Source organism: Amblyomma americanum, chromosome 11 (assembly GCF_052857255.1).
Source record: "Amblyomma americanum isolate KBUSLIRL-KWMA chromosome 11, ASM5285725v1, whole genome shotgun sequence".
NCBI classification, from domain to species: domain Eukaryota; kingdom Metazoa; phylum Arthropoda; class Arachnida; order Ixodida; family Ixodidae; genus Amblyomma; species Amblyomma americanum.
The window spans coordinates 15,373,742-15,398,391 of NC_135507.1; the positions used below are offsets into that span (position 1 = coordinate 15,373,742).

A 24,650-nucleotide genomic window follows, 5' to 3' on the forward strand; every position below is an offset into this window, starting at 1 on the left:
CACATTACGTCATACCGGCACAGAGTTCATGGATAACGCTCTTGCTGAGCATTAGCCAGCATTTTCAGGGCTTACAAGACTGTGGCCGTAGAGTCCTGGGCCGCTCCAGACCAACAGCTTCGGCACACCGCAACCACTTTTACATTTTGGTGCGTTGGCTTCTGATGCCGCACTTGTTTAGGAAAGCCAGACCATCGCATAGATAAAAAAAAATTGAACGTCTAAAGTTCACAAGGTGTGAACACCTCGTTTCTGAATAAAAGCAAAAATATGCGGTAGGAGCACAAATGACCAAACAAATGAAAAAATACACCCAACGAAATCAGGCAGAAATAACGTGTTTTTATATCATGTATAAAAAAATATCGAAACTATATTTAACGTCGCGACGAAGTTCTATAACGGCGAAATCTCCCGCTTGAAAACGAGCGAGAGTACCTCGCGGAAAGACGGGTAGACAACGATCTCCTTGAGGCGCTCCAGCGCCCAGCGGCTCCCGGTGACCATGAGCTGGAGAAACCACTCGTCCATGCGGTCCGTCTTGAGGTCGCATTGGATGTCCTCAACGCCGGACCATTCTATCATGATCGTCGTGAAGACATCCTGGTAGCGACGCAGGATTAGGAAGAATTCTTCGTCTTCCCGGGCGATGTAAATCCTGGGGGGACAGCCAATAGGTTGGCGGAATACAATTAAGGTATTTCGGGGTAGCGCGGTGAATACAAATATCGATGCACTGCGAGTAAGGGTGCTTTAGAAAAGCTGTAAATTCGCAGGTTGGATCTGCGAAACATGCATTGGCTGTTTTTGTTAACTTCCTCAATAAATCAGACTGAGACGGCGTATGCTGATTTTATAGCACTTCTCCAAGCATGCAGATTACGTAAACACGCAAAATATGGCAGTCACATAACCTGGCAATTGTGGTTCATGGCACAGTTGGTTAGCACTTGGTTAGAAAACACCTCAAGGATAGCCTGAAAGTAAGGCACTGAGGAGGCTAACAGATATGCGATAATTATTACAGACTACTGCAGAATATGATGAATGTGCGGTGCAATCCCAAGCAACCGCCTCCTTGTGCTCTGTGGAGAGCATGCAGTGGTGCGCGCAGAGAAATGCTCACGTAGACTAACGAAGGTCTTTTCTAGTATTTTACGTTAAAGTTACGTATAATAATGAGCAACGCTAGCGTAAGCCCGCAACAAAGGCGACGCGAATGTTCAATGATCATTTCCGGGTTCTGTTCAATAAGAGGGAGAAGCATCACTGGTGGAGAATTCTCACCGGTATCCTGGCTCAAAACAGGCACAGATGCCTTTTTTACGGCTTGGAAATGCTTTGAAGCTGTCTGCTGCGTATTTTGAATGTTTTGCCCTTTAAAGGGTAACAGAACAAAATTGTATGTCCGTTTCCCTGCCTTGAAAAGAGCTCGAGACACCAGTGCGCAGGGTAAATAATTTTTTGCAAACGAGTTTGTACAGGCTGTCTCCGTCTTAAACTTATGTGCACCAGCGCTTAAGTGCACCTCGACATCAGGGTTGACCGGCCAACCTGAACATTTACATTCCTGATGATGTCGGCGATGCCGGCAAGAACCAAGCACTGGTTGTTCACAGGTTTCACTGGTGAGTTCAGCGACGTCACAACATTAAGGGGCAAATGAACATTGATGTCACTGGATACCGATGGAAACGCCGGGCGCGTCCTCGAACGGCATTGAAAATAACATTGAATTATGTATCACTCAACGCGCGCGATTGTAACTTGCTAGAAAACATCTCCTTACGTCCTTGACCAAATCTCAGCCACGGCGTTTGAATTTCGGTGGAGGCAAAATTCTAGAGGCCCGTGCACTGTTCGATGTCCGTCCACGTTGTAGAACCCCAGGTGGCTGAAATTTCCGGCGCCTTTAACTACGGCGTCCCTCATAGACCTGAATCGCTTTGGGACGTTAAACCCTATAAACCAACGAACAAGTATACATCATTTGCTGGCGCTCAAAACAAAATTTATGTCCGTATGGTTTTTCAAAAACGTTTGCTCAATTCTACGAGCGGAGTTATTCCGGTTTAAAAGGAAGGTGTGAAATACCTGATCATCTCTGTGGAAGGGCAACGCTCGGGTGCCCTGTGCAGGTAGGCCAGGTTGCCGGACACGGAAAGCCGGTTGAGCGTGATCAGGGCCAGGTGTCCCAGCCGGTAGCGGCGCCTGCACTCCTTGGAGATGATCTCCCCGTCGCTTCCGCCCTGGAAGATCTTGAGGCACCATGCGCACGCAAAGCGCAGGCACAGGATCACCAGCTTGTGCGGCGGCATGTCGCTCGAGAAGGTGCGGGACACCTGCGATGAGAGGTGAATAGTGAGCCTCCGCCGATCATGCCCCCACGCTGAGGATGGCACACAATCTTTAAGTGCATTCATATATGAATACGTTTTTCTGGGTAGAGTGATGACATTCGCTTACTATGTTACCACACGGAGTCGACTTCCCTTCTTCGCACCGGGAGCGTGTGAAAGGTCTTGACGGCGCTTATGGCTTATGAATGACCCCTCAACATGCTTAAGCTCTCGAGACTTTCACAACATAAACCTCAATCCTGGTTAAGCGCCTGATAGCGCGCATTTCCTGATTGTTCGAAACAAAGCCGACCATAAGGCAGGAAAAGTCGTCAAAGTAGCATGACTGTTCGTTATTACTCAGTTATGACAGCGTAGACATACTAGCGCAGTCGTGATGGTAGCAGCCGGTTGTCTGCTGCAGGTTTGCAGGCAGCTGCGTGTGCTTTACCACTGGCCAAGTGCAGCTTATCCGACACTTGCGTTAGTACGTTTCCGCTATGTTAAAACTTTATATTCAAACCACACAATCAACACAAACTGGCGCTTATCTCGAGTGACAAGGTCATCGTAATCCTGGTAGACTGCCGACGCAGCTGTGAGGTGAGAACACGCGACAAAACGCCGGCACATCGAAAGCTTCCCATACAACAGCGTGAGGTGCCTCCTTTCAAAGCTGCCACATGTAGCTGTATGCTACGTTTCTGTTCAAAAAAGAGACTGAGTATAGTGCGAGCAGGCGAACCACAATGCTGCCTCTGTCCCGGTTCTCTCGGCCGTTGGATGGCGAACTCTGGCCAGCAAACGGCGATGAAGAGAAGACCCTTATGCACGAAGCACGTAAAGGAGCCCAGCCCTCTAGCTTGTATGTCTACTCTTCGGACGCGTAGCCCACGCACCTTGACGCAGGCCTCGCGCATGATATTCTTGTAGAGGACCAACTCCTCTGGGTCCTTGACGAAGAGAAACTCGCGACTGGAGTCAATCCAGTCGTACATGAGCCTGAGCAGGTTGGTCAGCACCTGCGTGTCGCCGTGCTGTGCGTCGTCCTGGTCGCCGCCACCAGGGTGCGCCCTGCCCAGTAGCAGAGCCCCGAGCCGTTGGCTGAAGCTGTTGCGCGATGCCGGCACTGGGAGGCAAGGTGACGTGTTGACCACGATGCGCATGAGCACATCGGACACCACCCAGGGGAAGCTCTGGACGCCACCTTCGGAGGACTGAAGCTCGTACGTCACCTGCTCCCCGACACCCGCATAACACATTTAGAATTCACCCTTCACAAGGCGTTCACCTTAAATAAGTCGCGTCGAACGAGACACGCTGAGGCGAGACCATGAACCTTTGGAAAAAGATACGTCGCGGTGAAATGTCTTCAGGAGACGTTGAAAATTTTACAGAGACACTGAACCTCCACCTTTAAGTGGTGGCGTGACAGCGGCTCATTTTGAAAACGCAGACAGGGACACTCAACCGCAAAAGAAAGTTAATTTGTAATACAGATCTATATCCTCCTATCTTGCATTGGGACGCCGCCCGCATGCTTACCACGACTTCTAGAGCGTGTAGGTTCGAGTGACATTAGCACCGTTGACGACGACAGCGGCTGCAGGCCATCCTATGCCAACCTATCATCGTCAGCCGCACCAAACACACCGTGCAACATGGTTTCCGACATAACGTCTAATGCTCCGCGGCGCTGGCGTCAGTACTCCAAGCCATGCGCTTCACCATTCGTGTCAAATCAGCGGGCGCTGGTACTCCTTCCTGAAATGTTGTTTCGGCCATTAAGTTCTATGTACCGCCAAACAACAAAGCGAAGGACAAAGGAAGTGACACGGCTACAACATTTATGAAGAGAATAAGGCGGCAGTCTGTATCGTTATGTTCGTGAGCAATATCTGTTTTCGGCTCGTTTCTTCGCACGCCCAGCTTAACTCAATATCCGCTCACTACAGCTCAGCTGAATACCAGATTGAAAGGGCTGTACGCCTCACCTGGTACCAGGCGGAGGCCTTAAGGTTCTCGCGAGCCTCGTCCAGCTGCTCAGAGAAGAACTCCTCGCGCGTTCGGCGCATCACGTGCTCGACGTGGCTCTCGAGCACTATGGCCATGTCCGTGGGGTCGTTCTCCTTCACGTACTTGCTGAGCTTGGACACAGCCCCGGAGAGGGCCTCGCTTTCGCTTTCGATGCGATACGACTTGAGCAGCGCCCGAATCTTCATAGCATACCTGGAGCAACGGAAAAGAATGAAGTACTGTCAGTGAACTATCCAAGTGAGTCAAGCAACGAAAAAAGATGAACTATCACTGAACTTGCAGCTGACGAAAACAATGGAACATAATGGGATACTCTCAATGAACTGCGCAGGTGATGCAAGTAATGCAAAATGATCAGCTACTGTTACTGAACAGTGGCGGTGAGGCAAGCAATAGAAAACAGTTAGGTACTGTCACTTAACTGTGAAAGTGATGCAAGCAATAGAAAAGGGCGAAGTACTGTCAGTGAACTGTGCAAGTGATTGAAGCAATCAAAATGGATGAGGTACTATCACTGAATTATGCAGCTGACGCAAACAACGGAATGGGGCACTGTAAATGAACTGAGCAAGTGATACAAGTAATGGAAAATGATCAGCTACTGTCACTGAACTGTGACGGTGATGCAATTAATGGAAAAGGATGAGGCACTGTCACTGAACTGTTCAAGTGATCCAAGCAGACAAAGAAAATCGAAAAGCTTGTAGTTCGGAAGGATGCCACCACGTGCAGATGAAAACTCAAAATGAACAAGGGAATTTTGGTCGTCCGGTGCATAACACTGGTTTTCTAATGCTGTCAGAAATAGTTGGCGTGAGCACACGAAGCATTTTTTCAGGCAAGAGCTTGCAGCGGCAAGAAAGAGTCGGCCACGATAATAACTATGTTCGCAGTGATTCTAGCAGGACTTTCTAGTTTTCACAATATTACATGTTTAATATATCCCCGTATGTTCGCTACCGGGGGGCTAACAGATGATGCTAGGAGTTGAATGTTTAGGACATTCACGAACCCACTGCAGGAGGCTCTGCACTCTCCATAAAATATCAAGTTGTGGTTTTGAACATTATCAACACCCTTTGTTTTAACAATTGTGGTAAGCTCGTCAGTATGCAGCTCCTCATGTCTGGTATTATCGTAGAGACCGATATAACAAAAACTTGTCAATGAAATCGAACTGTAAGGAATAAATTGGGGTAATAGTTCACTTCGTGCTACTTTTATTCCTTACAGGCCTCGCTGGTGCAAAAAAGATTATTCGCAACCCACGGCTTCAAAGCAGTCTGCGCTTCAAATAACTGCGAGACGCTTAATAGGACAAGCGAATTCTATGGTGTTATGGTCGCTTTTTTTGCCCCCGAGTACTTGAAGAACATTCGCTAAAACAAGATTAAGGGAGTAATATCTTCCAACTCCCTTAGTGCAACGCACTTCGTATACTGTAGTGTTCGGGCGTATGAGCGCGTACCGCTTATAGGCAGATCTTGCTTCTTCCAGGAACTGTTCTCGTCCCTCGAGCAGGAGTCGGGGGTCTGGAAGGCTGTCTTCCACCACTTCAAGGCACTCTGTACTCAGTTCAACCTGTTCAACAGAACCAGACAAGGACAACACAAGAGTGTGGCGCGCATTCAGCACATCAAGAATAAACAATGCAAAGAGCATCCGTGTACGTGCAATCGGGGACAAATGTTAGCTAGCCTCCTTTTCAAGTTCCCAACCGTGCCACACTGCATGCGGGCGGCGCACGACTGTGCAATCCTAGTGTCGGATTCTAGGCGTGGAGGACAGGCCAGTTACGTTGGTCCCCGATAGTCGAAGAGCACTGGTCCTGGGTCCTCAGTACTACTGCTAGATGCGACAAACGACAAGATTTTACCCGTGATAATATTGAGAAGTATTCGGTAGAGAGCAACCGAGGGCAGGCTAAAGTCAAAACTCTTTTTACAAGCAAAACTGGCATGTCGTATAGAAGTTCATTAGTCGCACCCTGATGGTTGGCGCTCTAGCAATGTTACACAGAAAAAACCCAAACAGGCCGCCAGATTTCAACAGACTTCTTGAGCATCTCGAATACAAGACAAACGCTATATTTTATTCTCCGCTGTCCAAGAACAAGATGTACAAAGTACATCGCCAGAAGCAGCCATGGAGTGTATCTCGCGCATACGATGTGCTATGTACATAAAGCAACGTATTCAGTTCAGACTGTCAAATATGTTGCTAATTATCATGTAAACAGCACGCCTGCAACAAATTAGTTGCTTATGGAGTGATCGATATGCGATAATCCATGAAAACGTATAACCTTCACGTCCGAAGCTTCACGGCTCTGGCATAGTTCATGTAAATTGAGCCTACATGAAGACCGACAGCTTCGTGCAAGAGCTCTAATGACCCTAAGCTAACGGTTCATACAACGTTGCTCAACTGTTTTCAAACTGGGATCTCGCAGATTCCAGCCTTGAAGAAAACAACGGCACTTTCAGCCGTCTTGTCGCTCATTTCAAAACGTGAAACCTAAACATCTTGGAACAGCAGCAAGTTAGGCCGTGAGATCTCAAACCTGAGTAAGCAGTCAGAGGGTAAAGACAGCGCCAAACAACACAAACCAGGAGCAAACACGAGTTTCGGAAGAGGCGTGTGCATTATGAACTGCACTATGCTCGCAAGCAGAGTTTTCTGTATAATTCCGCCGTCTTCGCCTTAGAGCAACTGCAGATATCTGAGCCACAAGTTGGTAAACGCGGAAGTGTACCTTTTTGCAATTTCGGTAGAGCTGCCCAAGAACCCTGCGCGAACAGTAGGTGTTCTTTGTGTCGAGCTTCTCCATGAAGTCCGGGTACATGGGTGGCTTCTCAGAGTTATGGAAGCCCTTGATTTCGCCGCACTTGGCGAAGTCCAGGTTGACGGCACATTTGCGCGCCAGTTCGCGGCAGCGGCGCGAGTTGATGCCGACGTCCAACATATCGGCCCAGACGAGGTGCGCGTTGGCAGTCAGGCCGACATTGTCACCCTTGATGTACTGGCAAAAGAAGTCCACCATGTCCTGGACCTGTGGCCACCGTACATGAATGGAAAGTCCTCTCGTGAGACGGATGATAAACAGAATTTCATGTCCCGACCATTTACATTCGTCTAAAACTAAAGGCCAGGGTCTTTACACGTGGGCAAATTTTTTGGCGGCACTGCGAAAGGAACGAGTACGAGCGGGTCGCTTCTAGGCCTGGGCTGCTGACTTTACTGTTCAGCCGGCGAGAAATGTAGACTTTTAGCAGCCGTCCCCTCCCAGTCAACTTCGTAGCAGCACAGCCGCGACAATGCGCGTTACATGTGCTCGTTTTGTCACACAAAGGCGCCATAAATAAAGTAAGCCATGCTGCACACTCTCGTGACGTCATCACTGACATCTCAGGAACAAAGACAAGTTCGTTTATAAGAAAGCTTCGGATGGTATCCTTAGCCAATAATCATCTGCTTGGATCGGTTTGGTTGTATTGGCTTAGCTATGGGCACTCATATTGGTTAACATTACGGACACTCATCGGTAAACCTCAATACTGAACTAGGCACTCATATGGTCAACCAATATGGTCAAAATTTGCCCGACAGCTCGTCTTATTCAAGTACGCACACGATCCGATAGTTAAGAAACCGCTCTCAACCTAAAATGTATAAAAAGACGCCAAGTCTTCAAGGTAATGCCAACATTGAACAATGAGCGTTGCCTCTCGCGAGCGAAAAATGCGCTAACAGTGTCCTTTTAATTCTGCTTTCTACATGCTATCAGAATTTCGGAACGTAGACGATAGGTTTACCGGTGGTAAACCTATCGCCTCTTTTCGAATAAAAATGCCTCCTGTAGCAGACTAATACACCATTACGACACATTTGTGATCAATGTTTAAAATACAGCGACAGTTCAGATTTCGTCGTATTCCACAGCTGACCATTGACGTAGCTGAAAATTTTCGAATTTATCCCATTGTAGACACTGCTGCACATGGCACAACTGTCCTAATAGCACCAAAAATAGCTTATCCAAAATTATGAGCCCCCCCCACCGAGACTAAGGTAAACCAGACTAAGAGACCACAAAATCAGCGATCGTGCTCACCCCAATGTCCGCCTTTCGTTCCTTCGGCGGTTCGCTGTAGTAGTGCATGGGATGGCAGTTGTTCTTGAAGATGAGGTCCTCGTACCACAGCACTGAGTACTCGTCGCCATCCAGGTCAGAACCTGAGCGCAGGTAGAGACCACATTAATGGGTACCATTGGAAACAAGCTGCGTCCTGACGTCTGTCAACACAGTGATTGCGAAGGGCCTTGCTAAATGGCCTAATTAAACGGAGATCAGTGAGTAGCGGAATCGTTGCGACTACGAAATCAGAAACTGCGAAATATTTTAAGCCCAGGCTGGGTCACGGAACCTCACAGTGCGTTTTTTCTCACGCTGTGGCAGCATTCACGGCATACAATATCAGGCAAAGCCCGCAGGGTCCTGGCCTTGGCAGAACCCTGAAGTAACGCGCACGGGAGCTAAGGCACGCTCTCAGCCACAAACGCTGAGAGCGATGGTTACATCCGTCTCCGCATATCACAGTGCCAACAGGGAGCCCGCCAGGAAGGGTGCGTACCGGCCATCTCGTCGGGGTGTGGCCGCTCCCCCTTTTGAGGGAAGACGATGCAGTCGCGCACGTGATGCAGCTGCGGCACATTCACCGCCTTCAGCCTGCGGATGTCCCCCGGGTGCATGCACGGGTTCTTGGTCACGATCACGTCGCCTGCGCATCCCACAGTGCATGGAATACTCAGTGACACTAACGCAAAATGCTGCCGAAAATTCAGGTGAAAAAAAACAACCTCATACGTCAACCTTTCAGCTCCTCTGTGTGATGTAAGGAAAATAAAATAGTCCTTTCATTCAAAGCCTATGGATAAAATAGACATACTCAAGAACAGCTTTTTGTGGCCATGCTGTGGAAGGTACTGGTGCCCGGCGCCAGCTTAAACGCCTATCTCTCCCTCGTGAGATTGTGATAAGAGCGGGCATGTGAAAGCCTTGTGACTCGCCCTCGTAGCTTCCACTGCGTAGTCACAAAAAGCTGTCCGCAAGTATGGTATACTGTTTCGCGTCCAGATGCCAGTTTCTCAAGATTACCGCGAGTAGCAGCATACAACGCACGGGTACCTCCCCATTGTATATTGTTTATTGCATATCCGGTGCTGTCAACATAAAAGCATCGATCCGTGCAAACCACGGATATCTCCCAAGATATATCCGGGACATTTCTTGGACAACCGAGCATTAGTAAGTCCTATCTTCGGCTTCAAATATTATAATGCCGTTATTTGAAAGGGATCTCGAAGGCGAGCCCGACACGAGATAATTTCGGTCAGAACCAGCACGGGAGAAAACTAGGCGTGCGTACACGTGTACAGACTGCAATCACTTGGTAGTACCGCCGGAGAAATATACGTTTATATCGACTAAAAGAGTCTAAATTTCTGCGACACCGCCCGCGAACACGCAGCACGTTTGCATACGCCTTCAAAGCATGTACTCAGGCACTTTATGCCCCTACCATTTCTAACTACGTTCACATTCATAGATCCCGAGACCATGCAGGCTATGCTTGCTAGTGCGAAAACGGGTTGCTGGGATATGTACCTTCGAGGATGGTGGCGGGGTCGTTGACCTTGTACCGCAGCATGTCGTTCGAGTACTGGACGAACACCTGTCCGTACTCGAGCGTGCCGGTCTCGTCCAGCACGCCGAACATGGTGCGCCCGCAGTTCGGAGGAACCAGAATACGAGCCTTGGTCCTCAGTTCCTCTGCAAAGGCGCATACATTATCCGGCGTGAAAAGGAAAGGGGAAAGGGTTCATCGTTCACTCACGCTGCTGTAGAGAAGTTTCGACAAGCTCCCTGAGGACCATTCGATCCCTTACGAGCTGAGGTACTTTGCGCCAGGAAACATTGATCTTTATGGGCAATCTTTGACCTGACCATAATCTTTGTCCACAATTCGCTGAATGTTAAGCCGGTCCTTTAGGTGCCATATATGCATTCGTCGGTTATTACAAGGCTAGTACGCGGGCCGAAAATATCTGCTGTTTCCTGTGACACTGATTGAAGGCATTTAAGACAATATGCCAAGTTATAATTTTGTTTGTCTCTGTATATTTCTGTATATTTTTTTCTGTACATTTGTTTCTGGATTGTGTTGCTTTGTTGCCGTCAATGCCAGGGGGGACCAAGATTTTTTTTTTTCAAGCCGTACAGGAACGGCTTTTCTTCTTGGCCCCTTTCAAAATGTGTACGTCATGTTGTGAAGAACAAATAAAAATGAATGAAATGAAAATGAATGAATATACCGCCTTCTAGAAATGTGGGGTGCTACTACACCCACAGTTCCGCGACTTTAACGGTAACCGTAAATGGCCTTGCTAATGCAGGCGACAGGTTCGCAATGGTGTATCACCTAGAGCATTTAATCTGTTGTCCGTAACATTAACCTCATGATTAGAATCTTACGATTATGCTAACTCTGCGCAGGAAACTTACAAGGAGCGTCTGGTTAAGAAATTGCAACTTTGAGATAGCTCTGGAAGAACCCGGAAATTAGCGTAATTAATCAACAAAAAGACGAAGTCGGGGCCAGGGTGCTGCCTCTCTACACTTCTTCCCAGACTACGAAATGAACAAAAGCGGTTAAGCTCGTGCGTTTGACTCACTCAGGACCTTCTTGTTGACGGCGCGAACCAGAGCCCGAAAGAAGGGCTCGACTGTCAGGTCGATGTCCACGCCGGCCAGCTCCTTGTACGGCAGACGCATGGCACAGTAGGCGCTGAGAACCTGCACAATTGTTAAGGCGCCCAGTGTCGTTACTCGTTTACAAACACCTTCCTACTTCATATGTCGTCCCCCCCATCGCCTAAATCCTGAATCCTTCCTGAAATTTCGACTAAAATGGGATCGGATGTCGTATACGCGGTGCGGTTATTCGACTAGTAAGGGATCGGCTGTCGTAGATCAGCTTCAGTTACACGTATAACAGTGCAAACACTGACACCACACATGGTAAAAAAGCTGCGAACATGCACAAAAAATTTGTCACCTGCGCGGCCTCGTGGGGATCCATCATGCTGTCAATGAAGGAATCGAGGATTTTGTTCTGCAGCGTCAGGAACACGTCGGCCTTAATGCCACTCTGCTCCAAGATGGTGATCATGGGTCGGTTCAGGTAAAGAACGCCTGCGAGGAGCACGGTAAATCATCACGGGCGTAAATATACTGTCAGGGAAGCATGCTCGAAATGTGACTTTTGCAATGCATGCCGCGGATTATGCTCACTACTGAATCAACGACGTCCACTGCAGAAGGAAGGCGTCCCCCGTCGCACTTCGTAACATACTGTGGCTCGATGACTATGCCTTCTGTCTACTTGTTGTAGCGAGGAGCAAAGTACGGAACAATGCACGACTACCAAAATTTCAAGCTCTAGGTCATCTTTGTAAGCGCCTCCCTGGGAGGTAAATCATGCATTCAAATTTTCGCGCAAATAAGCCCAGACTTACGTCTATCCATTCATTTGGTATTAATTTAAGCCAGTAGAAATAGAATACCCCTCCTGGCATTTGAGTTAACAGGTTTATCTTAACCAGGGGGAAATTTTGTCTACAATCCTCCTCACCGTAAACTTTTCTATATGACTGTTCATGGCCACGTGAAAAAACCGGCACTACCCTTTAACAGAAATTGTGGGATGCTCTGAACGACAATTCACTGTAAGCGTGGAACAGCACCCCGAACTATGGATAGCTGAAAATTCGCTCAGATACTCGTAAGGAGCCCAGCGCAAGCCCAGTAGGTCACAGCGTAACTGCAGTCCGATACAACTGAAGAACGAAGCGGCTTTTACCCGTAAAAGGACCCCCTTCCAGCCAATGGCGGCGGCCGATTTTCATGATCCTGCTAGCGTGACATGCAGGAAGTGCCAGATGAAAAGCGATTGTCCACTCCCTCTATGGTGGGAGATAGTCCCCTTCCTGCATTGTCGCGCCGCTCCTTGCGTTATCACGCTAGCAGGGTCATGAGAGTCGGCCGTCGCCATTGGCTGGAAGGGAGTCCTTTGACTGACGGGGAAAAGCCGATTTGCTTTTTAGTTGCATCCGACTATAGTGGGCTGCGGGAGAGAGCACGTAAGAATTCTCTGTCTCCGGCTCTAACTGCTTGTCTAATCTCTTTCTGTCGATGGTCGCGGTCATAGCGCATAAAGGCAACTCACGCGGCTTGCTCGTCTTCAGCACGTATAAGTCGGAGTGGTCCGAGTGGAACTTGCGCATGCTCTCGCGGAAGACGACGCGCAGGCCGCTCAGCGTCGGGTCCAGCAACAGCATTCCCTTGCAGCCGCCGTAGCGGATTTGTACGGCACACGGCTCCTCGTCCTCCTCCAGCTCTAAGGCGTGGTGGACCTGTAAGGGCACGGAGAATTAGGCTTCGACGAACGACTACGTACTTAGGTCACTCCATACATTATACTAAAACAAAAACAGGAAAAACAGCCAGGATCTGCTCGTATGCGGGAGCTGCGGGATTACATGATTGCCAGTTCCGTACCGGTACAAACTTTCCCCTGGCCTGGTGCTCGTCTTTCACATTCTCATGGGCATAATGGCCAGATCCGCTAGGTCATTATAAGCGCTAAGAAAACACTGCCGAGAGGTGCTCGTCTTTCACATGCTTAAGCGCCGACTCCAAAGGCCCTTTCTTGGCGTACGCGCTCAGCGTCGGCGCTCTTGGCGTACGCCAGAACGGGTGTCTTAAAGGCGCAAGCATTTCCATGTTCCTGATGCTGGCTCGCTTTCCCTCTCGAACCGACGGAGAGAATTTAAAGCCGTGGAGAGAAGGGGGGGGCGGCGGTGAAAGGACAACATAAACCGGAAAGAAAAGTTCGGGAAACCTGAAATATCTTCAAGTCATGAAAAAAAAGTCACAGAGCCCGGCGATCCTCTCATTGTTATAAACCGTACCTCTCTCCCGACGCGTACATGAGCGCCCATACGCTGACGCCGATATCTAGCACGGACAGATATCGGCGCCTCACCAAGGCTTGCTGGCATCTCCTGCAGTGCGCATGCGCAAACCGGTTTTGGCGTACGCCAAGAGCGCCGACGGTGAGCGCCTACGCCCAGAAAGGGCCGTTGGAGTTGGCGCTTCAGGGTCACAATGGACAGATTCGCCGGGTCGTCATAACCACAGATGAAACACTGCCGAGAAGTGCTCGTCTTTCATATTCTTAGGGTCACAGTGGCCAGATCCGCTGGGTCATCTTAACAACAAATGAAACACTGCTGAGAGCGCCGAGCCTCATGACTTTCTAAACGGCAAAGAGGCGAGATTTAGTTACGACATAGCAGTCCCCACCGACGGCGACACTGCCTGCCGCTGAGGAAGTCTCGTATACAGCTATCGCCGCAAAAATACCGTCCTATGTATCACAGGTTTCTGCAGTTCAAGCAGAAACCTGTCACATGCATAGGCATGAGTAGACACTGGTCTTGGGCAGCACTTGGACATTGATGACAGATGCACTGCTCACAATCAACATCGGTTGGCCTCCCCTATCCAAAAGAAAGCGAAGCATTGTCATGGGCGGCAGAGCTCTGGGTGGAGTGTTCCTGTCAGGAAATTGGATCGGATAAGACGGCTGTGGAACACGCGAGGCAGGAAAAAAAGGGCTTCTGCTGTTAGCAAAAAAAAAAAAAGCTCGCAAGACTGTGCCCCCCCCCCCCCCCAGTTAAGTGCTAAGTGAAACCATCGGTCAAGGTCTGTCTACTTCCGTGACCTTCGGGATCCAGGCCGACGGAGAAACAGGCAGCGGAGGAGGACTACTTTTAATTCAAGTACGGCTTTGACTCGTGGCAATAAACGTTTCCTCTCTCTCCCTCTTCCAGTCTCTCACACAGAACTGTTACCGAATGTATGGGCGTTTGGAGCAGTGTTTAAACAGCGAATTTTTCAGAGCCATGGCCTGCCGCTAAGGGCCTGGCAATGTCTTGGCACGTTGCAGTTTCTCTAGTCGATTCATGTCGAGTCATAGTAATTGCGCTGGAGCGTCTTCGCACCGGCCAATTTCGTCGTTACCCGCGCGGAAGCAACAAGGCGCGTGGACAAAATCACCGCCGGCACAGCCACGCCTGCCTTGGTGACCACAGCGACGCCGCCGTAAAGCCGGAGGAAGAGTTATGAGCTAAGGTTCTAGTAAGTTTAGACTTGTTTTCGATAAGGACAATAATGTACATACCTTGCGCAGCAGGGCGTGCGATATTCGCCCTATGCCGTCGCTGAAGATGTACTCGCGACGGGAACCACCGCTGCTGCAGCCAGGGGCTGCGTGCCGGATGTCCGGCTCCACAGAGGTGTATTGGCTCGGGACCGTTAGCAGACCCAACGACTGCGAAAAAGCCTGCACGCAGGAAAATACGTCTCCCGAGTGGGCCACTTCGCCATACCTGGCTGGCTATAAGATTGGTGATACAAAATTCATGTCTGTGCAGATGGGAGTTGTGAAACTTTTGCGCAAGTATAGAGAACATTAAAGAGTGCCTTCGAAGAAGTGAAAGTGGGTAATGGTGACAACACCTCAGTAATAGGAACTGGTACTCAAAAAGGAGGCTGATTTACTCCAAAAGGATGCAGATTTGCGTGGTTAGACCTCAGGGCACAGTCCGCGCAGTGACGTAATTATTTGTGAAAGCTAGTCTTTGCATTCCCCCTCTGAAGCATTTCGACACTCGCATTGTTACAATGCCATCCAAACATATATGGATTAACGCAATGCACGTAGGTGGCCTCGAAAGTGTGATGAATGATGGTGAATGGCAGAGACACTTGGCTCAGCCTTCTTGCAAACAAACAATCTCCATTACTAAATGCGAAGAAGATATTCCCTCACATGCTTTCATTCGATTTAGTCGCTTTTCCCGTCACCTCTCTCAACCAGAAAGTGACTGGCCTCTGACCTGTCCGAGCCGTGCCATGAACTTGGGCACGCTGAAGATGGTAGAGAGGTCGCCGATTCCATCGCGTATCTGCTCCGCGGTGCGGCCCTGATTGTCGTGCGCGTAGAACCAGACGCCGTGGTTGCGCAACTGGCTCGTCGAGCAACCCAGGAACATGAACCGGCGGCCACCAATCTTCAGGCCGGACGACAGCGGAGGCTTGATCACCTACAGAAAACCAGCCCAAGGTTGAAGAGAGGTCTTAAATGGACGCTTTACACTTTCACTGCAAGGAGCACATCCCATGTATAACTTTCCTCAGTGCTCCTATCCAATATCTTCATGCAGTTATGTGCCCTCCTCTGCACTTCATCTACATGAATCCATACAGCAGCGGAAGGAACTAGCTACGGTGAAACCAAATTAATTTAGAAGCTCAACAATGTGAGACTGAAATGTAGCAGTAATGGTAACGTAGATTTGTCGCATGAACTTGATTCCCTGTGTCTTTCAGTGCGAAATCACTTCTACCCGCACTCCCCGGGTTTCAGCAGTGTATGTGCGTGTGACGTCTGAGTAGCAACTGTTATAATGGCTCACTAGGTGAGTGGACACGTCAATCGCGCTGTGAATAAGCGGCGGTGTCCACCTACAATGGCACAATGGCACCTACAAAGGAAGCTACGCGCCTTTCCTTTTCTCAAAAGAAGTGGAATGTTTAGACTGTCGATGTTAAAGCAAGGAAGGAACATAACTGTATCCCATGGGTAAGAGGACACCTCAACGGCGCTTTGAGATACGTGGCGGTGGTGTCCATCTGCAAAACACTGTGCTTTCGCACAATATTTCATGCTTAGAAATGCCCGACCGCGGCGGCCGCGCATCGATGGAGGCGAAACACAGAAGGCGCCCGTGTGCTGTGCGATGTCAGTACACGTTAAAGATCCCCAGAGGGTCAAAATTATTCCGGAGCCCTCTACTACAGCGCCTCTTTCTACCTTTCTCCTTTCACTTTTTTCTTTATTCCTTCTCTTACGGCGGGGTTCAGGCGTCCACCGTTATGTGAGTCTGATACGGAGCCATTTACTTTCCCCAAACACCAATTTTCAATGCTAAACCGCTACCAATTTTTCTCTTGAGACTTCAGCTGCAGCATTTTTCCCAAAATTAAGCACGCTATTGCTACTTGCTCCCTGGGCGATCATGAACCTCCGAACAGCGTACCGCGCTGAGAAAGTCGTCCTTGCAGGCTCCCAGCGAAAAGGAGATGAGCTTGCAATCGTCGTCCCGCACGGCAATGCGCAGGGCGTAATCTGGGTCGAAGTGCTGAAGCAGGCGGCTCTTGCACACAAGTTGAGGGGGCATGTAGACGCGCCGAGTGGGCGTCAGGATCACCTTGCGCACCTTGACCATGTGGGACGGTAGCTCCTGGGCGATCACCGAGCCTGTGAAAACGTCGGCGCGCTGCCGATGCGCCCGATACCGGAAGTACAGGTGCTCCAGGGCGGTGCGGAACCAGAACACCTGCGCGTGGTACCGCGCCACAAGGACATTGTTCTTGACATGCTGGATATAGAAGCATTGCACAGTGATCGGTACGAAAAGGAGGTGATAGCATTGATATACACAAAGCATTGAAAGAGACTGTAGCCCGAAAGAAATGAAAAAAAAATCAAAAATTCACCGCCACTTTTTACGTGTAAAGTAATTTTCTTTCCCTCACTTTCGGCTTAAAATGACACCCTGAGATCTAGCTCCTCAAAATCGCTAAACTACACACCGTTCACTTATCCGTGTGCCCCTGTTATCACACAATTAGCATACTGCATTTCTGCATGCAGTGTTCAACCGATCACATGGCTTAATACCGAGTTCCTTGTGTATCAAACTGAGCTGCTAGTTCAGTTCTGTAATATCGCGCACTTGTCAGCTACCTTACAGCAGCGCAGTCTACACCATGTCATGCAGCTCAACATCAGAGGTCTCCCAGGCGCCCGCGTGTTGTTACGCTCAGACCTTTTGAACAATAGCTACTTGAACGTCGGTATGCACCGTACGCTAGCACGGTGAAAGAGATAGCACGACCTATCTCCTCATTCGTTCGCAACCGTTCAAAGAGCAGCTATTTTAATATCAGCGAGTACACATTTCTAAGCAATTTATCCGACAATCAGGCACACAATAAAAAATTTCCGACTTCGGTGGCTCGCATGCATGAAAGCAAGCGTTATCCACAGTTTTTGCGATATGCTGGGAAGACACAGGGAACCGTACTTTGAATTTTGTAAAGGAAAATCTCGTGAGCAAGCTTGGTCACGGCAAACAATGTGCTGACAATAATGCAGATACATCTTTGGAAAATTCAAGTGAAACTTTGCTAAGAAAGCAGCATGTGACTTTTCGATGTAGTCTCTGGTACTCCCCACTTCCGCTACCATTGCCCTATATAGTCTGCAAGTCGTCGTAAAGGAATGAGGCGGAATGTTGACGCCAACAGCGCACTACACTTGTAACAACTTCGTCGGGAAAGAAGCGGGTGCCCCTCAGGTCTTCATTTTGGGGAAACTGGTGAAGGAGTTCAGGAGAACAAGCTGCCGGGCTGGTCGGTGATGCATGTTGTTTACTTGTAAGCGCGAAAAGCGGATGAGGGACGGAGTAGGGAACACAAGCGAACGTGAACGTGTCTTTGTGTCCCCTACTCCGTCCCTCGTCCGCTTTTTGAGCTTCCTAGTAAGCAACATTGCGGAGGAGGTCCACCGCTTCTCGTCGGTCGCCCGTTCCCAAGAAAGAGTAGATTGCAAATTTTCACTTGAACGTAGCTTCTTTCACTCTCTTTTCACAATTCGTTACACTGGCTTCCCAACGTTGCCACTTGGCCTAATTTTACCTGTACTATCCAAAAAATAAAACGAGGTTCTTCTACTCCACACGTGCGCGTAGTGTTGTCATGAGCACAAACTGAACATGCTCTAATACATTAAACACATCAGTAGTTGAAATGCCCAATTTAAAAAAAAAACTAGCAGAGGTTTAGCGCTTGTTGAGCCTGGTGATACAAGCGAAAGCTCTGTTAAGCATGGGTATATATGGTTTGGCCCCGGAGTCGGTCTGGTGCGCGTCTTGTCCATGGTCAGACAGAGACCAAGCGCCAGCGAAGCAACTGTTTTTGCAACCTTTTGCTAGACACGTGGCAGAGCAGCGACGAAGCCTGGAGCGAGCGCAGCTGCGGCGACTCCTCACAGCTAGTTATGTATTAGGACGTTCCTTGCCACGCCTTCGTTGCACCGGCTCAAGGTGAAACGCGCACTGAACTTGACCTTGGGAGTTGTAGTGTGAACAGTCGAGCTTTCGCTCTAAGAAAAAAGAAACCCGTGTTCTGCTGCTGCCTTTAGTACAGAATTATGCAATAAAGGCTTACTTAACACAGTTCAGAAAACAAATGTTACTGAACGCCCGTTAATGAGCGTTCGGTGGTGCCTGATGTGTGGAAAACTTAATTCCGAGAGTATTACAACAGCGTCCTATACTAACGCCACTGGGCAATCGTGCTTTTCCTTCCATCCATGTATAGGTGGCGCAAAATTGGTCAGGTGCGAGGCGAGTGGGCTACGGACGTTAAGAGGGCCCTTAAGCTTTTGTTGTTAAAGCCAGCCTGCCAACCGGGCTCTCACCTTTCCCTGGCTAAGCGAGAAATAGATCTCGAAGAGGGCTTCTTCCAAGGCACGGGGACACTCCTCGGCGTGCGCAGCCAACTCGAGGAGCGTTTCCCGGCGGCTCTGAGCGTCCATCGCGAGCTCATCGGTGACCTGCAAAGGCAGTAATCCACGTGTTGCTCTTCCGCGTTCGACGGTGCAGTTTTCAAGCGCCGTTCGACTCGTCCGCCCGCTTAATTCTACTCCGGTTCGGGAAGCTCCCAAATGAAAACCAAAATGACACCGTAGGTCCGCAAAAACGCGCATGGAATAGTGACTCAGTTTTATATTTACCCCAGGTCATGGCACAGCGCGAGATGCCATAACCACCAACGCAGCAAATCCCCGAACGAAGATCATCGGGTTTACCCATCGGTGTAACCCTTACTTTGGAAGGAATATGCATTCACTCGCGAGAATCGTCATTAATTCTTCATTCAGAATGGTATAGTGTGGTATGGGGGGAACGTCCCGAAGCGACTTAGCTTACGAGGGACGATGTAGTAGGCGACTGCGGAGTAATTCCGACCACCTGCGGATCTTTAACGACCAACGACAGCACACACCGCACGGGCCCTTGCGTTTCGCCACCACTGAAGCGTGATAGCCGCGACCGGAATTTAACCCGGGTCCTCCGTGTCAGTAGCCGAGCACCGTGACCACTGAGCCAATGCGGCAGATACGTTTAGAACGTACTTGACATGAATCTCCTGGAGGTCATGTGCATGGAAATTATGTGATGTACTTGATCCAATTCCGACGGATATAGAGACACGCAAAGGGTGTCTTGTACTGTCTGTCTTGTATGTCTTTTAACTTATTCTGCAGAAAGCGAGAAGTTTGAATGTGACAAGAACAAGAAATGTTCAAGAGGATCGAAGGTTTCATGCCGACATCCTCGAACATCATTAATCCGTCCCCTTTTGACCTTTGTTCTTGGGGTAGAGCTTATAAGAAATCCACGCAGAGAAATAAATCCCTACCTGAAAGCTCTCGGACCAGACGCTGAGCAAGGCATACACGACGCCGAAGTCCTTCACGCTGGGCCTGGCCACTGCCTTCAACTCGCTCGCCTGCAACTCGCGCACGGGTGCGTAAAACACCTGCGCGTTCTTGCGCGTGCGCAGGATCAGGTTGCTGAGAGGCGCCCAGTGGCGCGGTCCGCTGAGAGTCAGGCGCATAACGCGGCTCCTGCCCAGGACGTCGGCACCGCACTTGAAGGGTCCTTCACCGAACTCGACGGCCCGGTCCCACGGGGTGGTGTCGGACAGGTCGAACTGCGACAGGCAAGGTGGTGGGTGAGCAAGCTGGTGTGCGGCCGATTTTGAGGCTGACTGGAATCAATTATTATTATTATTTCACGGGTCAAGGAACAAACTCAGGTTAATGATGTTCTGGTCAAAATCAAGAATAGCATTGCAGTCCATTGGCAGGGCGCGTAATGCGAATACACAATAAAAGATGGTCACTTAAGGTAACAGAGCAAGGAAAGTGTAGCAGTGGGAGGGAGAGACTAATATGGGCGGATGAAATTAGGGAGCTTGCGGAGATAAGGTGATCGCTGCTGCAAAGGACAGGGTTAATTGGGGAGATGAGCAAAAGCCTCTGTCCTGTGTTGGCGCAGTTATACTACTGCTGATGATGATGTTGATGACTGACCTAAGTTCAGCGCCCATCATCTACGCTAATGGCCGTATTAGGAAGGAGCTTCTAGAGCCACCACTGTCATAACTTTATGCTTGTGTAACAAAAAGCAGTGAAGTCACGACTGTACTGTCACACTATCACTTTGCTCTGTGAATTGGATAAGGATATATGGGCTCTGAGCCCGTCAAATTAAACTTTTTGACAAAAACTGGTGTAGTCGTTTTGGCATATTTGTGTGGATTCCATTGCCCGATGTTCGTTACTGCCTATCGAGAAAGAAGGGCTGAAAATGCAGTACACCTGACGTTGAATTCCTCCTGCGCTGTGGGAAAATCTATTCGATCTCTTCTCCAGTTAAATTAAACTTTTTACATTACTGGCGCAGTCGTCTTGGCATTTTTGTGTGGATTCTCATTGACCGACGTCCGTTACTCCCTGTCGAGAAAGAAGGGGAGCGGTAGAGGGTTTGAAAAAAAATTGAGATACCAGTGACTGGGAAACAGATGCAAGGCGGTTAAATCGAAAGTGCGTAAGGAGCAGAGGACGTAGACTGGGAGCAAAAGAATGTATCCCCACTCTTGGTCGTGAAGCTTCAGACCGCGCTCTTCTAAGCAGCGGAAGACCGGTGACGCCTAAAATACGTTTTACATATCCCCATCAGCACAGCAATCACTCGTTCAGTTTTATATACAGCTTTCCTCGTAGTCCAATTTTCCGTCTTGTCCCACAGGTCCCCTTCTACGCAATGATGCAGAACTCTACGACTAAAGGAAACTGTAGCGGAAGGGGAAACCGTAAGAGTACTAAAGTGTGTTTGTAGACAGTCAGGTTTTCTCTTTTAGTCTATTGAAAGCAATTAACGATATAACGCTGCTCACCTGTGGCAGGTAGTCGCCTTCGCGGTGGCACTGGCTGGTGGCGCTGTTGCCAGCGCACACCTTGTACAGCAGCGGCGGGTGCAAAAGCTGCAGGTAGACAATAGTGGATGTCGGCGACGTCTTGCGCAGGATGATGCGGCAGATGGTCGAGTACCGCACCAGCAGCCGGTACAGCGTGGAGCTCCGCTTGCGGGCATCCACGAAGTACAGGTACAACCCATTGGAACAGTGCTCAAAGTGCGCATTGCACTGCGTCACCTGGTGGAAGAGAAGGTGTTCAGAAGAAGGGCCTAAACCGCATTATTCCGCTCCTACTGCGAACCTGCCGCACTTTTTAGCTTGTCTATCCATGTTGGTAGAGTTTTGTGCTCGCCAATTCATGCAGTGTGGCTAATACGTTCCACGCCGTCGAAGTGCTTTATGTAGTGTAAGCACAGTATATCACAGCCCTTCAGAGTCCTCTCTTAAGACTAAGATACATTGCCTCGTCATTTGCGATGTCATGCAACCTAGCCTCGTCACCCCAAATCTCTGTTCCCTAAGAAAAATTGCACGGCGAATTGGAGGTCGTTTATACAGGAAGGAGTACATAAAGTCAGTTGTTTGAAATCATCGACGCAGTGTAAAGCACTCCCCCTTCCCCTCTCACTAGTGTTTATAAATATTTCTGGAGCCGCTCTTCACAGAATTGATTTCTCACAGCAATTTATGCTGCTTGTCAAGCAAGCCAACTAGACATGTAATGAACCAGATGAATGGATAAGTGGCCCATGTTCCAAATTGTGTGACCATCAGGCACAAAGCTTTGCCTTGCCATGACACACAGAAGACCTGTCCAGGGAGAAGAGCGTTAGATTTAATGTTCCTATGAGCTGCCACTGCCCTCGTGTCGCCTGATATAGCAATGCGCTGTCAGAGTAGAGATGCATTGACAAGTCCTGACCAGCCTTCTCATATCCTCCTTACGACTCGGGCACTCAGCATCATCGACACTATTTTCCCAGCAGAAACACACGTTGTTTTTAGGATACGACACTTTATGTCCTCACAGACTGCAATGCAGTTTATTTCCATGACCTGCCACCATGCAACTACTGCTTCGGTAACTCGAACTTCCGGACGGACTCCGTCAGAAAACACCCTACTGGAACCTCGTCTCACCTTAAAGCCTTCAGACGAGGTCAGCTCACTGTTGGGAGAAGAGGTCTTCCCTGCTGAGCTTGTCCCTTCTGAAGGGGAGCTGGACTTGGCTCCTCTTCCCTTCTTTCCTTGCTTCAAAGACATTTGTTTGCCGGAGGGTGAGGACGAACACTTGGACGACGAGGGCGGTGGCGGAGGCGTCGTGGTGTTGGTGCTGTCAAAGTGCGCCACAAAAGTGTTGTACCCGAGGAAGCAGCCGAGGGCGAACGTGTTTACTGGTACGTCCTTGTGCTCCATGGCTGCCTTGGTGCTGTACGGGTCACAGAACTTCTCAAGCTCCTCGGATGCGAGCCACCATTCTGGCGGGCCAGACTTTCCCGCAGTTGCGCCGTTATTGGAGGCGTCCGGGTACTGGCCGCACCTGCGGATGCAAAAGTAAAACTGACGCGCGGAACCAAAATCTGGTACAGGCTCATGAAGACATATGTTCGAACTCAAATAACGGTACTCTCACCACCCCAGACCGCCTCAATACGGCGGCTACGAGCACACAGAACTCGAAAGTTCATTAATTGTATCAGGCAAGAAATTCTGAATAAAAATGCCTGCATAAACGCCCACCGGTGTCTGAGACTGAACAGACGGAGGTGCCGATAATAATTTCCGCAGTAAGTTCTGTATAAAGCTCTACAACGTCTTCCCCTTGATTACCATATTCTGAGCAGTGTTTCACAATTCATCTGGATTGCTCCATTGGCACTGCATTAACCTTTTCTCAACATACATGATAGTAGAGGATCCACAAAATGATAGTTGAGGCCGACCGAAAACTAAGTGCAAAACCAGAAGTACTTCTCGCGCACTCACCACTTAAGTACGATATGCATGAACGAATCCTTGGGTGACCGCTCGAGTTGCAGCGTCACGTTTGCCGTCCAGTTGGGGCTCTCGTAGACTGCCACCTCGCAGCGGTCTCCGGCCACTACTTGGCCGACGGCGCACTGCAGACCGAGCAGCCGCCGAAGCTGAGATGCTGTCGGCGTGCCCCGGCCGGAGTCCAGGCAATGGACTCGCAGCGCCATCTCCCGGCAGTTGTCCTGCCGGTCGCGAGCGCAAAACACGGACATCGGTGGCGTCGGCCCCGGAAGCAGCGGCTTTGCAGGAGGCGCCATAGTGGCAGGTGACAATCCTGCCCTTTCAAGCTCGGCGACTGGCTTCTGCGTTGAGTTCGACAATGTCGTCTGCTTGAGCGGAAGTCAAACTAGAAGACCGAGGGGCGGACCCGGAGCTGCTCGCTGTCTTGGCCTTTGATGAGAGCTGCGAAGAGGATTTGCATAAGTAATTAGGGCTGAATTCAGCAGCTTCATCGTGGGCATGAGTGAAAGCCTTTCTGGTGTTTGGCACCACTTCATTCTGGCATAAAAGCCGTGATTGCAGTTAATACGGCGCTACCACATCCTGGAACATTAAGAACCGCATCCTTCTAGTCTTGCTCGGAACCGTAGAGGGGGCTAGCCAATTGGCGAACAATGAACATCTCGGAAAACGTCCTTATATGTCTGCTGCAAAAACAAGGAGGCATCGGGATTCTTGCACCAGAAAGTTGGGCAATCGGCGCGTCGGAATCGGCTTCTTTTCCTCCAAGTAGTCTCCACCGATATGGGAGGTGACCTACCAAGGTCTAAGGCCTACGTAGACTGCGAAATGGCGTCGTAGCGAAATGGTTTGGATGAACGACTGCTACGTGGGGCACTGCTATGCCTAGGTGGCCTAAGCAAGGCACCGTAGCGGAACGCTTCGGATGGATGATGAACACGCGGGGCCGCATGCTTAGGTGGTGCAGGTCGATTACAGGCCGGCACCTTAGCGGAGTGATTTAGATGAAAGATGACCGTATAGGGCAACATTATGCC

At 49.6% G+C, this 24,650-nt stretch overlaps 1 protein-coding gene across 1 annotated transcript; it reads right to left on the reverse strand.

Moving 5' to 3' along the window:
- Window positions 1–396: 396 nt before the first annotated feature.
- LOC144110938 (uncharacterized) lies at window positions 397–23,877 on the reverse strand. The gene is made up of 20 exons (XM_077644008.1): window positions 23,605–23,877; window positions 22,759–23,158; window positions 21,598–21,855; window positions 20,056–20,349; window positions 19,052–19,186; window positions 16,605–16,904; window positions 15,402–15,608; window positions 14,684–14,845; window positions 12,665–12,851; window positions 11,495–11,631; window positions 11,112–11,232; window positions 10,045–10,209; window positions 9,011–9,157; window positions 8,491–8,612; window positions 7,132–7,428; window positions 5,845–5,957; window positions 4,334–4,568; window positions 3,239–3,574; window positions 2,095–2,342; window positions 397–658 (listed from the first exon to the last, which is right to left on the reverse strand). Exons 1-20 carry the CDS (start codon window positions 23,862–23,864, stop codon window positions 397–399), a joined length of 4,386 nt encoding a protein of 1,461 aa, XP_077500134.1. The 5' UTR covers window positions 23,865–23,877.
- Window positions 23,878–24,650: the final 773 nt, after the last annotated feature.